The sequence below is a fragment of the Zonotrichia albicollis genome, chromosome 6 (genome assembly GCF_047830755.1).
Source record: "Zonotrichia albicollis isolate bZonAlb1 chromosome 6, bZonAlb1.hap1, whole genome shotgun sequence".
Lineage (NCBI taxonomy): Eukaryota > Metazoa > Chordata > Aves > Passeriformes > Passerellidae > Zonotrichia > Zonotrichia albicollis.
In genome coordinates this window covers 10,200,075-10,217,443 of record NC_133824.1, presented here as the reverse complement: position 1 = coordinate 10,217,443, position 17,369 = coordinate 10,200,075, and the positions used below count along the sequence as shown (strand labels likewise).

The following is a 17,369-nucleotide window of genomic DNA, read 5'->3' as shown; positions in this document are numbered from 1 at the left end:
AGCTAAGAATAACATCAGTGTAGCTCAACAAGTCTAGCTTTTGCTAGTACTGATGTGGAAGCAAACACATTACTGTAACTGAAGCATCACCTAAGTTTTATAATTAAATTCCATATAAGCCTATCACATTTTCTCTCAACACTTTTTTGTGGATTAATTGTTAATTTTTTATCTAAAACTTGCAAAAGTAAGGTATTTTCCATTTAATCAACATAGATCAGAAGAGTCCTCTTAGGTCACTCAATTCTATCTCCTGTTGTTACGGATAACCTTACACCAAGATTTCTTGCTCCACATTTTTTAGCTAGGAATCCTCTTCATATGATCTCCAGAAATTTTTCCCTAGCTAGTTTGTTTTCATTTGCTCCCATGCCAATGCCACTTAGCCTTATTTGGATCATGCATATTGCTCCCATGTTTACAAGGATCATACATTATTATTAAAGTTTCCTACTCCCCCCAGAAAGTGCTGCAGACATTTCCAGTGCCACAGTGCCGTGCAGTCGCCTCTGCACTGACCAAACCACACACTGGGTTTGCCATCCAGCCACATCACTCAGGATCACAAGAGAATCCCAGCCCCAGCCTGGGAGGAACCAAAGGGAAACCTCTGCCTTAGTGCACACCGAGGCCTCATTTTCCCTGCTGACCAGCCCCAGCTGGTTCCACTGGGCATGGCAGCCTCTGTTCTGGGTACATAAAGCAACCAGTGGAGCACAAACACCACCAGTCCACAAGGGAAGGAGAATCTGTAGGCTTACAAAACTAAAGGTGAGACTGCACTCTTGACAAGATCATGATGCTGATAATGGAGAAGAGATGATGTCTCATGTTGTGCCGGCCAACTCATGAACAATTGAGATGCAGTTCTGATCAAGTACTACCCCAGCTCTTTGTCCTCCCCAGTCATTTCCATACTCAATCTTGCTCTTGCATTTCTGAAAATTATTTTATTTCTTTCACTGAAGGGTGCCCAAGTCTCACTTTTAGTCAAACTTTGCCTTGGTCAAGCAACTCTTCTCACTGAGTAGAGGTACTGCATAAACTATTCTAAAATTTTCTGTTAACAAATCCAGTAATATTCAGTGAAGCCTCAGTTATTTCATCCACTAGTTCTTCCAGAATTCTGGTCAACTCCTCCGTACTCTTCCACTTCCCAGCAAGTTCTTGCCATCATTTCCATACTTTCATTTCAACTGCTAATTTTACCTTTGCCATCCATGATGAATATCACATTCCTGTTGAAGACTGAGGCAAAATATGACTTGCAGTTATGGATTTTTGTAAGTGGATATCCATCACTGTTCTGATTGACACTGCATGTTAAATCATATTCTGTGGTTGGTTTATGGCTCTTGAAATACATTTTTCAGACTGTATAATAAATTAGTGCACAAGGTTGGAATCTGCAGAGAAAATGTAATTCCAAATGCAGTTTCTTCTTTAGTCCTCTCCTTTGGTTTAATATTCTCAGCTGATAGGCAGCTGGAATAAACTGGAGCCCTGCTTCCCCAAGTGTAAGAGCCTTGTCCATTTGAGTCACTTTTCTAGTTCACTGGAGCAGAGTTGGCAGGAAGAACAAGAGTGACAGAAAAGGCACTCCCCCACAAAGCTAGGATTTGATGAGAGTAAGCAAACTGGGAAGTTAATGCTCTCTGAGTAAAGAGCTGAAATGCAGAGTAGCAGCTTCCACTTTTCAAGGAAGGGATTTTCATGGCATAAGAACTACACAGCATGGGTTTGGTGGGGAAGGTGGGAATTCTGGAATTTAAGTGAGCTGCTGAGTCTGAGGTGAGATACAAACATTTCCTACCAGCGATTGTGTTAAGCAATGGATTTATCTTCACAAAAATATTCAGATATAAATCTTATATTAAATAAAATGTAATCCACAGGGCAGATAGACCACACCTACTACTAACACATCCCTAAAGTTTCGAAGCTTAGACTTTGATTCTGCAGCAAATGAGGTGAGTTTGGATGGCCAAACTAAAGCCACCTCATTTATTTTCCAGAGATCACCAGCTGCTCGTACTATCATATCACAATTTTAAAGGAAATGAAGTTTGACATGTCAATTACTTTAATAGCTCTGACAGCATTTCATACTTATATCAGAACCAGTTATTTCTGGCAACTGTAACCTACCAACTTGTGGCTAGGCATTCAGTTAATATAACAAAGCATCATCACCGACTGCCTTTGTGTCATTGCATTTCATAGCCCTCTGCTAAATCTTTGGGTCCATGACCCTCACAAAGCCATCTGTTCCAACACTAGTGTGGCTATCACTTTCTCAAATGGTCATAAATTAAAATCCAGACAGAATCCCAAAGAAGCTTTTGTCAGCTGTCAGGACAAACTGTAACAAGGACCATGGAAAAATGGAAATCGAAATGACTTTGCAGCTGACAGAGGTTCACCTGCTCATCTTTTGAACATTTGTAAACACATGACAATATCTGCCTTAATTTGTTACTTGCACCCATTTAGAAAATAAGGTTGTTTTGTTTTTAAATGAGAAGATGTACTTTTAAAACTGTGTCTTTATTTTAAAATACTTATTTTAAGGTAGCAAAACCCACTTACCATCAGGGACATTTTAATTCAGAAGCCAGGGCAAAATCCATTCTTTTAGTAGGTCAGATCACTTCTGATGGATGGCAAATATTCTTAGATGGCAAACATTCTTCCAAAGTGCTACCTAACATCACCTTTGTCCACGTAGATTTAGAGCTTTGAAACCATTTTCACACGGCATATTGTACAGAAGACATGTGGAATCCACATGATCTTTTTGTTATTTCTATAGCCCTCTACAGATAAGGTCTTTACATCACACATAATTCACTCTTTCACCTAAACATATTATGCAATGCAGGAATACAGCTAACTAAGCTAATGTAGCACAATACATTCTGCTATGTTCTGGAATAATTTTAAACCATCAACTTTTAACAGCACTGACTGCAGTGAAGCCTGGCTTGGGTTTCTAATGACTGTGTCTTACTTTGCTGCAGCAGAGAATTTACTAACACTCTTGTCTATTTGCTCATACCTAATAAAAATATGAAATAATGAAAAAGTCTTGGTAGTCTTTCCTCCTGCCCTTTATTTTTGTAATATTTGCACAAGCTTTTTTTTTTATCATTCCTTGCTCTGTCCAGATGAAACAAAAGTGCTAAAGAATGATTTTGTATGCCTGATTTCCTAAGGATATTGGTCTTAAGTAGTAAGACCAATATCCTTAAGTAGTAATGTGTGAGATGTAAACAGCGTATTAGTAGTGGCTGAGAAAGACTGAACACACTGAGCTGCAACAAATCATTTCACCAGCATCACTAATTAAAGACTAATTAATTAGAACTAATTAATTAGAAAAAAAAAATGGAACTCACATGTTAATTTCAGATACATCCATAAAAGAAGCATTTGTAAGTTCACTCACAAAGTTTAGTTCCTGGAAGAACAGGAAAGCATTTTAAAACTTTGTGATTTTTCATCAAAGTATTTAGAAAGAAAAAATAAAAAGAATCAAATATCTGCATCCTAATGGGCCAACTAAAGCTCAAGTGGTTTTGGGCAGCGTTTTTCCTTGCAGGGTTTAGCTTTCAACAGCGTGCACAATGTACATGTTTTCATATTTCTGCTAAGTAAGTGCTTTGCTAATGAATTGCTTTGCTTTGTTCAGCTGAGCAGTGCTGAAAGACTGAAAATTTCTTCCAGGTCAAATGCTTTCTGTATAGATACGTGGCTCTTGAACATGAGCACTCCATTTTAACTCTGTGTTTTTCTAATATTGTTTTTTTCTTCATTTCTATACCAGCTCTTAAGAAAGAAAAGCTGCTCCTAACATCAACTTCAAATCTAATTTAAGGGTTATTTCTTGAAAGCCAGCTTCCTTGAAGCATCACACCAACATCTACCACAACACAGGATTTCTGAGATTAGAGTGAAAAAGGCACATATGTATAAACTACACATCAGAGATTAGCAGAGAGAAGCTGTAATGTGTGATGCAGAAAGTTTTCTCAATTTCCCAAGACTCCAATAAGTGCATCTTAATACAAAACTACATTCAACCTCAACATCTGGGCAGTAGAATATACTCACAACCATTGTGACACACTTCAAGGTATTAAGCAGCTCTCTTTTGCTTACCTCCCACTAATCACAGAACAGGAGCAGAGTTATGGTTTGCCATTTCTTACCAAACTGATCTTCCCCAGAGGGTTTTATCCCTCTTCAGAGAAAAGCTGGCCTGAGAAGTCTTACTCAAAATGGTATTTATTGCATGTAATGGTAATTACATAAGCACACAAACAACATAACACAGAAAACTGACTCTGGTTACACACAAATAAGCATTCCAGAGTTACATTTGTGCTCACCAATTCAAGTTAGGAACTATAATAGTCTTCAATTTCCCCAAGGACATAAAACAGGATTAAGACTTAATTAAGACTTAATTAGTTTTTCTTCAAACCCAGGTATGATTCTCATTTAGAATGAGAGAAGATGCACCAAAGCATAGACCAGAACAGAACACCTAAGAAAAACTAACCACTCAGTGTATGATAAAAAGCAATTGCATAAAAGCAGCAATCCTTTTTCCTTTAGATTTCTATATCCATATACTTGATATTTAGTTCTGGTTTGAAGTTAACTTTTCTTGAACTTTATCTTACTACCAAGTAAAAATGTAAGATAAGACACAAAGATTTATAGAAGTAGTTTACCTTTATCGCCTATAAAAGTATGTTACTAAAAAACAGTGCAATGTTTAACCGAGCTCTCAAAACCAGAGCAAAAGTAATCTCAGAAACAATGTTCTAATGCCTCAGGTAGTTCTGAACCAGTCTGCTATCCAGCCATCTCCTGCACCAAACATCTCAGCTGCAATGACTTGGGAAATAATATATTCATTGAGCAAATCTAACACTGACAAATCTTCCATAAAGGAGAGAACTGGGAGAGAGATGTAGGTAAGTGAAGTGATATATTATTTAAGAGTATTGAAAGTGAATGATACACACAAGGACTTTTTACACAGCTGAGCTGAATGGCTATCAAGGAGCTGCCACAGATCCCTTCACTTTAACTGCAGGCAAAGGCAAGAACTATCAAATATATAATTTTCACTGATGATCAATTTTCAGTGATAGAACTGATTTAATAATCTACATTTTAATAGGAGGTCCATCAGTGAGAGTACTAAATTTAAATATCATAAGGGAAAGTCCTCCTAAAAGTCTGCCAGTCATTTGCAAGTCAAAACCCACAAAAGAAGCTCCACAGGCTCCTTTCAGCAGGCAGTGGGAATACTGATACCAGATTGACATTGGAGATGCCTATGGGGAAACTTCTTTTCTTCACATGGCAAAGGCACTGGAAACAATAGTCACAGGAATTAAATGTGAGTCCCATGAATGTGATGTTCAGAATGAGAAATCAGAGGTTTGTACTGTATTTAAAGCCAGGTATGTCACAGCACCTACAGCACCTTCAGTTTCCCCATTTCTTACTGGGAATACATATTCAGGGCCAAACATACTTGAAAGTTAACATATTGAGCACTCAAAATTATTATGAAAAAAATACTATAACCTTTTTAAAATATCAAAATTTTTTGATTTAGAAAGAGAGTAAAAAAGATTGGAGTTATTGTCTTACTCTCTGACATACCAATTCTTAGTTGCCATAACACTTGCAAATGCTCAGCTTAGCCAGCTACTTTTTATTCTTCCAAATTTCCCCAGATACTTAAATGTTCATGCCTGAAAATATACTAACTATAACTAATGGCATTTTTTTTTCAAATGCCAAGAGTTTTTTGCAAAGCTAGTGTTTTAACAAAACATACAGACTAGAGTCATGATTAACTGGTGAAACTAAAGAGCCCTTACCTCTTGGCTCTCTATAAAGTCCACACATATTACTATCAAAATGTAAAAGGTGCAGATCAACACTGTACTGCTGACTGAAAAAGTGATGAAAGCTGAAAACAGCTTTCTGTTTTCAAGTTTATCATTACTTAATCTCATTCATGATGTATTTTCCCACCCATCTCAGCTTAACCAGGTTGTTTACCATAATCTAAGTAGCATTAAAAGCATTAACAACTCTAAATCTGCAGTCAGGCCTTTTCCAGTGAGAGGAAATACACAAAGTGGCCAGAGAGCATATCTCCTCTCCCCTACTGAGAAATCAAGAGATGGCAGATTTCTGAATAGTATCACCACATAATTTTCTTCATGCCATTTGTTGCTACTTGTTGAAGAGCATATACTCTAATAGGAATAAAAATGGAAAAATAACCATCACACCTTCAAAATAAACACAGTTTTCAGAGATGCACAAAACCCACTTCAGATTTTCCCACAAATTAAAGCTCCTCAAAACAACCGCTTTCTCTTTAATAATTTGTTCATCTAGATTAAACAAATAACTTGACATAAAATATAGCCCATCACACCATCTAACCCAAGTTTGCTACCAGAAAACACAGTCTATTTTAAAAGAAATGTAATCTTGGACAAAATATATTATGCTACTCACACACAGTAAGTTGGTCGAATTCTTCCAAAGTGCAAGGTGCAACTCATCTTTAAACAGTAGACTCATGAGCAGGGGAATTACTGCTTAAGTATAAAACTGGCTAGCAGAGAAGCTAAGCTTCAGCAAATGGAAAAGAGGTGTTCAAATAAAATTTAAAATGAGATGAGCTGAAGAGGGAGAAAGAGACATAAGACTGCTCCAGACTGGGGATTTGCAGAAAAAACTCTGAACCAGAGAAGACAACTTATCTGGGGAATACAGCTGCTTGACATAACCCTGCAAAAATGAGGATTAAAATTATTTCCTGGGGGACAGTTGATTCCAGATTTCTAGTTGTGCATGAAGGTAAGTTACTTTTTGCTTGATAAGGATAAGATAAAGCACAATTTTCAAGAACAAGTTGTTTATAGTTCCTAGTCAGAAAAAAGGAGTTATAATTGATTAGGTAATTTCTGGTCCTCTCAAGAGCAGTCTGGTTTCTCAGGAAATAGCTTCTGCCAAAGCAACTAAAGCTCCCCTGTGACAAATACAAAGCAAAAAGCAAAATATCATTTAACCAGTGCATAGAAATGCACTGAAAACTGCACGAGATTTATAGCAAAATAGATGCACTGATAACTGCTGCACCAGTTTATAATAATAGGTTATTCTAAGAGAGACTGAGAAAGAGTCAGGGCTCAGACACCTGGCATGGTGCTACAAGTTTCTGACACTCATTTACTGACCACCTCAACTAAGCCAATGGAATGGTTTATGTCTTTCAGATTGCTGTTGATGGTAGCACTTAATTATATTTCACCAATTCACAAAGGTATGCAGCACAAGAAAAGATAAGAAAAAAAAAGAGAGAGACAACATGTGTAGATGATTGCAGGCTTCAAATGTCCTGTAGTTAGAGTTCTCACCTACAGAATACTACAACAGAGCCTTTCTCAGGAGAAGGAAAATAAAATATCTCTGGTTCATTTAAAGATGAGGATGGCTACTCTCTCAAAGCCTTTTTCACATTCTTTATATTTACACCTCCCCATCCTAATCCTTAGCAATATTTCTTTATTAATTATATGAAATTCAATTATAAGTGATTAGATGCCAGATGTTACCTACAAGCAAAGCATACCAGGTGCTACATAGCTTTTATCGCTGTGTAAGTTCTCAGCCCCAGCTATACTTTAATAAATTCAATGAGCACAAATTTGCCCAGGGAAGCAAAATAATCATAATTAGCTCAGTGCATACTTCAGCAGAATGACCTAATTTAAAAAGTGTTTTGCAAAGCAATTCTCATATTGAAAGGCAATTACACAGAGCAAAACAAAAATAGAACTTTTGAGATCCATGCAAAAAAGCACCAGCAAGCATCTATGAAAAGGGATGTAAGAGACTACAGAGGATAGCAGGGAAGAGCACACATTTTCAATTTTTTCCATGCCTTCTCTCTTTTCCTTTTTGTTCATTTTTTGAAAATAAGGAGAACCTAAATATCAAGAACAACTATTAGCACTTCACTGACACTAGGCCTCCTGGCCATTTCCTGAATTACTAAGACTACTGACATTTTCCTTATGTTAAATTAGTCATCCTTGTTAATGTTTTTTTATTAGTATAAATCTGTATGTTTTACATTCTATTTTAGGCAGCCAGTTACCCAGAAAAAAAGGCAGAGAGGAAAAGGGATGTCAACAAAACCCATCTGTCAATGACTTTAATGTAGCCAGCCCTTCAGAGGGTACAAGGCATAAGAAGCTGGAAAGACTCTGGAAAGACTTTTAACAGGAATTACCCTTTCTAAAACCCACCAAAAAAAAAAAAAAAGCCCAAAAAAAGAAAATTTTTTTATGCTGCTTTTACAATTTTGCTGGCTCTTGATCATCTCTACTTGGTACTACAAAAGAGATGCTTCCCATGTAAAAATGCTAAAGAGCAATAAATATTTTGTTTTCTTTAAATAATATTAGACACGTGTCTGTCTATAGGAGCCTCAATGCAGATCATTAAGATATACTTGAACCTTTAAGAAAAACATTGAGAGAGACAGAAGCCCAAAAACCTAATTTCTGGAGGTCCCAACTGAGGCTTTTCAATTACACTGTTTTGCTACTGACAATTCTGTATGCAACGACAATAAGATGTATCCAAAATATTAAGACTGATTTGTAGGACAGAATGTATGTACAGATATATATACATGTGCATATTTTATATGCATATAGTTAAGATGAGTGACCTCAGTTGAGAAAGGTATATTAATCTCTTGCACCTTCCTTCTATGATTGCTATGGGTAATGTACCACGGAAACAAGAGAGGAGCAAAATTTGTGCTGTATAGATTTTTACCATTGGTAAAAATACAAGAAGTCTTGCATAACATGAAAATGTTACAAGACTTTGTCCACAAAGTGTTCCCATCATGTTTCCTAACACAAATCATTACTTCTGTCTAAAAAGCTTGCCTTGCTTGCATTCCTAGAATCACAGGATGATAGAAGTAGGAAGGGAACTTAAGATTCTGTACAGCCAAACTTGAAATAGAGTTACCTACAGTGGTTGCCAAGGGCTGTCAGATTCTGAGTATCTCCAAAGATGTGAGACCCCCACAAACTCTTGGCAAGTGGATGCATCTTCCATGTGCACCTAAAATACTGTCACCATCACACAAATGCTATCTCATCATGCTCCTGTTCCTGTCAATTACCTGAAACAGTGAAGGGCAGAGAATCCCAGCTCATGTGCTTTGTTATGATGTCTAGAAAACCAAAGCCTTGCTCCGGACTGGGCCATCATGATCCTTGGATTTTTTCCTTAACTTGAAACTATACTTGGTTGCTACTTCCCAAATTATAATATTTGATTCATAGTTGCTGTATATGAAGTCAATTAATAATAGCTCAGTTTTGATAACAGAACCGAATTCAAAGATTTTATCCTATAAAATGTGAATCAAAGCTTGCGATGACCACTACTTGTATTTCAAAAACTGAAAACAAAGATTCTTAAAATCTTCCAAAGAGAAGGAACTTTGGAGTAATACTGCACATTGCAGACTGACCTGCTTCAGCAGCAAATTGTCATGAATTATCTGGTGGGTGAAATTTTATCAGTTCCACACAATACAATAAAAACAGTGGAATGATTCGTGACCTGCCAAATAAAGAGAAGTAACTCTAGCCAAAGCATCCCTTCCTTCTGCCAGCATCTGCCACTAATTAATTTTCCACTTTTTAAAATGGGAACAAACAGAAGTGATAAAATGGTTTCTGGCAAGCTGTGCCTGAATAGATAAACTGTGGAAAAATCTATCACACAGATAACATGAAAACAGAAATTTAAAGCTAAGATTGCAGGCAAAAATCCTTCTGCTAAAAAAACCCTACAATAAAAAAAAAACACAAAAAAACCCAACCAACCCCCAAAGTTAAAAAAAGCCAAACAAACAAGCCTAGCTTTCTGAGCCTATAAGTGTTTCAGGGTGGTTTTTTTTAAATTAACTTTCCTGACATTTCTATTTGAAAGAGTTTCTCTCTGTATTTAGAAAGCTGCCTTAACCATTGCTACTAGATTATCAATAAATAGCACACCTCAACAGCTCAGTTGCCCCATATGAGTCCAGTTCCTTTCAATGCAACCACTGTGCATGCTGCACAAAATCAGATTGCCTTTTGCATCTTCTGCTCCTCAGATTGTCTAAACCAAACACCCATTTAAGCAAGCTGCAGAGTTCCTCTTGGAACGGCTGACAGCTGAGGACAGCACCAAAGAGCTGAAGAGCCTTAGAGAGCTCACTCTTTGGGTGAAAAGCATCCAAGAATGGAGGTATTTTCTTGTAGAAAGATCTGCTCCTGTCACAGCTGCTTTAAGCCATTTGGAGTAAATACAGAGTATTCGATGTTATGGAATACTCTGTATTTACTCCAGTTATGAAGCAAGACCTGTAATAGCATCAGCCCCATAATTCCACTTACAGAACAACAGTTCTCAGGGCATCAACACAGTCCTGGCTGAGTAAATGGGAGTTCAGTGCTTCAAGCTATAAACAAAATTAGTGCTGCAAATTCCTACAGTCACTTTCTGTTTCCAAAAGGGAAACTAGGTTCTAGTTTAAACTCAGATTTGTAGCAGTTATTGTTGTCAAATGCTGAACATATATAGATCTGTGTTAAAAGAGTACTGTGAAATTCAGATACAGCATTTAGAACTTAAGAAATTCTACTAATCTTTCTCCAAGTCAGTATGAAGTAGTTAACTGCTGTATTTGATCTCAATTAAAAAATAAAATAACTTTGAAACAAACAGGGAAAAACACTTCCCTAATTTTTCACCTCGATTTCCACTGTAATATACTTCAAGCACTAATGAACATGCAAGTTGATTTTATGCAATTTTTTGCTGCACCAAGCACTGATGGTTTTCTCTTGTAAGGCTAAAAGGGGAAATAATATTTTCATGACAGAAGAGAATATAGCCTGGGAGTGCCTCACAGCAGATGACGTATTTAAAATGTATTGAAATGGTCCTTGAATTCAACGGTTTCCACCCCAAAATGCAAGCAGAATGACCATTGTTTTCTCAGGGTACTGAATGCAATCACTTGAAATATTTAGATGTTTAGATGTGGTCAAATCACAGTGAAATGCACTCTATAAGGAGCAGTGAGTTTTTGGCCAAACATGTATTTTGCTTTCTCTACTTTTTGTGAAATGATTTTGAAGTTTCTGAAGGGCAAACCCACAACATTTTATACACAAATCTAACAAAACAATGACCTACATTTCTCCATTCTTTATCAAGCACCCTGTGCATAAGGATGCACTTAGAGAGTGAGTCAAAGGAGCACTGAGATTTGGCATCAGCATTTAGCTCGGTAATAACCACCTACAACCCAAACCACCCATGAGAACCAGCACAACGTCCTTAGGACAAACCTGTGAGGCCCAAACCAACAATATTACTTTGCAGGGCCTGAGGATGAAAATCAAATGAATTACTGAATGTTTTCCACATGAGAATACTGAATTACTGAAAGAAAAAAGTTAATTGGATGACTGTCTTTCTCTTCCTTAACTCCCATGACCCCTTCAAACAGGTTCTAAATTCATGTTTTAAAGTATTCTCTGTTTTTCCTTTCTTTCAGTCAACTCAACATCTGTGACAGGCTCACAAGCACACACAACCCATACATACCAGACTTCCTTCTGGCACTTATTTTTCAACCTTTGGGTTGAAAAATAATATAAGAAGTCAGTATAGCACAGTAAGAAATAAATAACTGTATTTATAACTTGGAGTTAAAGCACGCATGGTTAATCTAAGCCTTATGAGATCTGGTTTAGCTATGCATAATTATAGGAAACTAACGGGTATCTAACAGTGTGAAGTAGGAAATGTAACTCCCTAAGATATTGCTTTTTGAAAACTAATTTCTACATGAGCAAATTGTTTATGTAATTTCTCCCTTCCTGTTTTAGTTTTCTGCTCTTAGAACCTAAATTACTAATAAAATTAACTGGCAAGTGCTATGGTTTTTTGTGGGTTTTTTTTGATATTCAGGAAATACTACAGTCTCCTGGGATTACAGCAGCATACATATGCTGGACACATATTTCACCTCAATGCTAGATTTAAGTAGGAAATTTTCAGCCTGAGAGAGAATACACAGATTTGTTTCCTGGACAATGGATTGAAATATTCACTGCCATTTCAGGCATTACTGAATGATGGTCTGTTTCAGGAGTTTCCAGACGTCAGCAGTAGGGCTACTTTCCACAACAGCACTCTGACTGCAGAAGATAAAAGAATATTTGTTCCTTTTTTTTGCGGTGGAGGAAAACAATGAGAAAAGCAGGAAGGCAGCAATAATGCAGAAATCTGGAGGTGGTGATAAAGGATAGGGAGAATGGAGAAAGTTGCATAAATAAATCCATTCTGGCCAAAATCAGGCAGGTGATAACCATAGGTATATGACACTGAAGTGTAAATCATCTTTTAAAAATTAGATAATCAAAGAAAATTTTAAATTTCATTAGGTGTAAGAAAAAAAATTATTTGAAATACAGAAAACATACCAAAGCATTTCAAAGCTTTAGAACACAAGTTCATGCTGTTTTTACTGAGTGCACTATACAAACCTTAAAAAGAAGAAAGGACACTGCATTTGTTCAAAAGAATTCTGTAAAGTACACCTAATTAATACTGACATGTTATTGCTTCCCTCTTGACATCTTGTGAACAGTCAGAGCTAGCCAAATAGCAAGCTGGTATAACCTCTGTCTTGGAGAAAATTTCAGTTAGTGACAAACAGTAAAAAATAGCACCTGAGAATAAGGCAGAGTTTAAAATGAGCATTGCTCAACAAAATAAAGTGAATGAATATATGGATTAAGACATTAACTGTGCAGGAAATAATAATTTAGTAATAATTTAGTTCTACAAGGAACTGCAGAGAATTTAGACAGCATTTCTCCTTGGAAAAAGCTAGTTTTGTTGTTGGGCAGATTTAATTAATAAGCCCCCCCAACATTTTAGAAGGGCTGGAAATAGCAGTGAGCTTGAACAGGAACATGCTGCCCCTGCAGCCAGCTCTCCGTTGGAAGAGTTCCCATCTTAGGCAATGCAACAGGATGGCCCAAGCAGCTCCATTTCCCAAGTTTAGTTGAGCAGAGTACAGCTAAACCATTTTTCATTTACTCACGGATCAAGACTCCAACATTTGGTGTTATGTTGTCTTAGGCATTTCATTAGTAAGGTAAAAACCTTCCCTGTCAAACCCTCCCATTTTTGATCATCATTTTGTTGGCAAACAGATCTCTTTCATCACTCTTAACTGCTCCAATTTTCACACCATCATCAAGATCTCCTGGCTTTCATTTTAGTAACTCTGTTGAAAAAGGAGTAAATCTGTGAAAACCTCAGAGACAACAGCAATATGAGTAAGAAATTGTTTCTTTAAAAATATTGTAATTTTGCAAAAATTATGATGCCAGCCAATAGAAAGCAATTTCATTCAGATATTACACTAGACTTCTGCAGAGTCTTCATGGTCACACTGATAGAACGTGGATCTGTATGAGAGACGAATGCAGGAGTCTTTTGGCAGAAACTCCAAAGCACAGCACATGCTGTAACTCCCACGAAGAAGTACAACGCTTCTGAAGCCACAAAACTAACCTTCCTGGTCTCCACTTACACAGTTCTCCAGGAATTTAAATTAACAAGGTTGTTTCTGTGTAGAAACAGTAGATCATATTCAGGAATAGGTACTTAGAGAGACTTATGGTGAAAATATTGTATGAAATGTTATATGAAAAATAGTAAATGTTTCTAAGTTCAGGTTTTCATCCTTCCTACCAGAGTGATGTAACTTCATTTAAAGGATGGATTATAAAAGGAGAAAACTCCTATTCCCAATATGCTATTGTTGTTTATACAAATTGAAACACACATTTTATTGAGCCTTTTTTTTTTCCCTCTCTGGAGAACTACAAAGACCCTCAAATCAAAGATCCAGATTTTCAAATCATTAGCATCAGGAAATTATCTTGAGTGTCAGGTGTCACTCATTCTAAACTTTTAATAAAAACAAACAAAAGTCCTTCCAAACTGATTTCCAATACAAATATTTCAAGTAATTTCACTTGGAGAAGCAGGCCTGGATACAGATGCTACATGCTAGAATTCAAGTCATCCTGAAATCTTTCTCACTTTTTGTTGCATTTTATACATAAAGCTGCTATGATTTATAGTCAGTATTTGCCCCTCAAAAGGAAATTCACCAAAACTTCTCTAAAATTCACTAAATGTAGGCTCTAAGGTAACTTTTAAGTGGAAAAAGTTGCAGCTGATATTGCTTTCTAAGCATTGCTAGAAAGCCATATACAATATTTTTTAAATATCAAATTAATCACAGAAAATAAAGGGGTTATTTTTGCATAGAACCAATTCATAAACCAATTGTCAGCTTAGAATTGTGAATACAAATATTAGAAGTTAATGTTTGAGCTGTTGTCATAGAGCTGGTACCTCCACATTGCTGTTGTGATAGCTCCCCTACCACTGAGACCATATTTCTTACTAATAAATAGGCAAACATACATGAACAAAGTGTTGGGATGTACAGATATTCATCTATACACACAGGCAAGAGTAAACACTACAAGCTTCCTCATTAAAATACTTTTTCCAATAGTCAAAAGGTCAAGAAAGATACAGAAGTTTGTACTTTCTCCTACATGAAATTACATGGAAAAGTATTTTTATAGCATACGTCTTGAATATTTGTATTTAAACAGCATAAATATCTCAGAATATACTCAAAACATCATCCGAGAGCAGAAAAGGTGCAGAATAGTAGCAAAAGCTCTTAGAAACATAATTTTAAATTACAAGAATTCTTAAAAAGGACTGTACAATCCAATGAAATGAGCAGCTACCTTCAAACTAGGACTCAAACAGAAAATCTCATAAAGAGGAAACCTGGATTGGAAGCCCAGTAATTTTCATCTCACAACACATGTCTCTTAGACAGCTAATTTCTCAGTCATTGTGAAGAGCACTGTGTGTTTACAGACTATTTATTCAAAAGTGCATTCAGAGGAGGGGCAAAAAGACATCCAGCAAAACATGAGCGTTCATTTTCACTGAGTTGCACTGCTTTAGATTGACTGCCTGCTTCTTCAGGAAAGGCAATCTTTTGGCATTTGTCAGCAGGCTCAAATATCCTGAAATGCTGAAAAAGGTGAAACAAAAAACTTTCTCAATGCTGCCTTCCCATCTGATCTTTTGTCTCATATGTTTCCCTCAGGGATGCACAAGAAATTTCTCTGAATAATTCATAAGTACCTAGGCAGAAACCAGCTTCTGTTTCTGAAAAAAAAAGATTGGGTAAGAAGCTGATTTCAGTTCTTCTGTTCTGCTCTATCTGGAAGAAAACTGTTTTAAATGTAATTTTCCTAACATAGTAAACACACAATATGTACATGTATGTATCCATGAAGTATATAAACAAACATGTTTATATTGGGGAAGGTACCTTTGTACTCAGAGCTATACATTAATTTTGGGGCAAGACTGATTCTCTACCTTTCAAAAACCCAGGTGCTAACCTATCAGATAGCACTAAGGTAGTCAATAAACATGCAGAATGCAGAAAACAGCTGAACTCTGCACTGGTGTGGCCTTGAGTGCTGTGTGCAGCTTTGGGCACACAGTGTAAGAAGGAAATAAAGGAACTGAAGGCATCCAAAGGAGGGAAATGAGGATGGGGAAGGGCCTTGAGGGGGGGCCATGGGAGGAGGGGCTGAGGGCACTTGGTCTGTTCAGCCTGGAGGAGACTGAGGGGAGACCCCACTGCAGTTGGAGCTTCCTGTGAGGGGAAGAGGAGGGGCAGACACCGATCTCTTCTCTTGTGACCAGTGACAGACTGAAGGAATGGCCTGAAGTTGTGTCAGGAGAGGTTTAGGTTGGATATCAGGAAAACCGAGAGAGGAGTTGGGCACTGAACAGGCTCCCCAGGGCAGTGGTCACAGCACCAGCCTGACAGAGTTCAAGCAGTGTTTGGCCAATGCTCTCAAGCACATGGTGTGACTCATGTGCAGGGGCAGGAGTTGAACTTGATGATCCTTGTAGGTCTCTTCCAAGTTAGAATTTTCTATGATTTTATGAATTTAACTTTTACTTCAGAATACCAAAATGACTGGTCTTTCCTGTACAGTATCCAACTCTTCTCTTACCATAAGCCACCTCCACTTCCCAATGGCATGAATATTAGGCAGATGCAAATTGCTTCTTCTTCTATAGTTTCTACTAGGATTGAAATAGCCTTGTGGCCTGCAAATCCTTTTATGTCCCAACACACAAAAGACAGAATAAATGCCAGGAAAGACTCTTTCCAAAGCATATAGAAGAATATAGATCACAAACTCACAAGTTATGGTTACCTACATCAAGTCAGGACTTCACAGTACAGTGTCACCAGCTGAGATGACATTGCTCATGACCATGGGCTCAAGACTTACCAGCCTCTGCATGCTTTTCACATGGGTAGGACTAATGGATAAGGCCTCTTCATACCAGCGTTTGGCTTCATCAATGTTTCCACGCAGTTCAGCCACCTGACCCCTCATGTAGAGAACATAATGTGACATTGGAAAGAGATTAGCTGCTTCCTGGGTACATGCTGTAGCCTCAGCAGGCTTCCCAATTCCTATGTAGACTTCAGCTGTGGAAGGAATGTCAGGACCAATTAATGATTCTTGCTTCATCATACCATGACTAGATGTTGTCATATGTGCTTTATTTGCAAATAGTTTCACTTTAGATAAAGACTATTTTCCTAAAAAAATTTTGCAACTTAAAAGAGAAATTACTACCTAAATTATTTTAAATGCATTACTCTTTCAGGAAAGCTGCTTTTCTAAGTGTATAAGCACTTACAACTTCTAAATAGCTGTTTGAAACCCCAGAATACTCTTTCTAGTTTGCTATTTTTATCTTAAGTCTTGGATTTTTTTGTTGTTGTTGTTCTTGTGGAGAAGTCTCCATGGCATGGCAAGAGAGACTCCTCTCTCTAAGAAAGACTATTTTGGAAGTGGTAAACTGACTGAAAGCCCCAGGTTTTGCCTCTTTACGTTGTTAGTGAGAAAGAAAAGAGGGTGTGGGAGGAGTAGACGTGTTCTGAAGTTTTATTCTCATTTTCTTATTATTTTATCTTTTAATTCTGTTAAAAAAGTTTTCTTTATACCCTTTAAAGTTTTGAGCCTGTTTTGCCCTCCTCCTAATTCTTATCTCATAGCAGGAAATGAGTAAATAATTGTAGT

General features: G+C 37.1%; 1 protein-coding gene across 2 annotated transcripts in view; it reads right to left on the bottom strand.

The window, feature by feature from the left end:
* Positions 1–17,369, bottom strand: part of TTC7B (tetratricopeptide repeat domain 7B) — a 117,626-nt gene that overhangs the window by 10,727 nt on the left and 89,530 nt on the right. For both annotated transcript variants that reach the window (XM_074542466.1, XM_074542467.1), the window contains one exon: positions 16,569–16,771. In XM_074542466.1, coding sequence (XP_074398567.1) covers positions 16,569–16,771 — 203 coding nt within the window. The remainder of the gene's footprint in view (positions 1–16,568; positions 16,772–17,369) is intronic.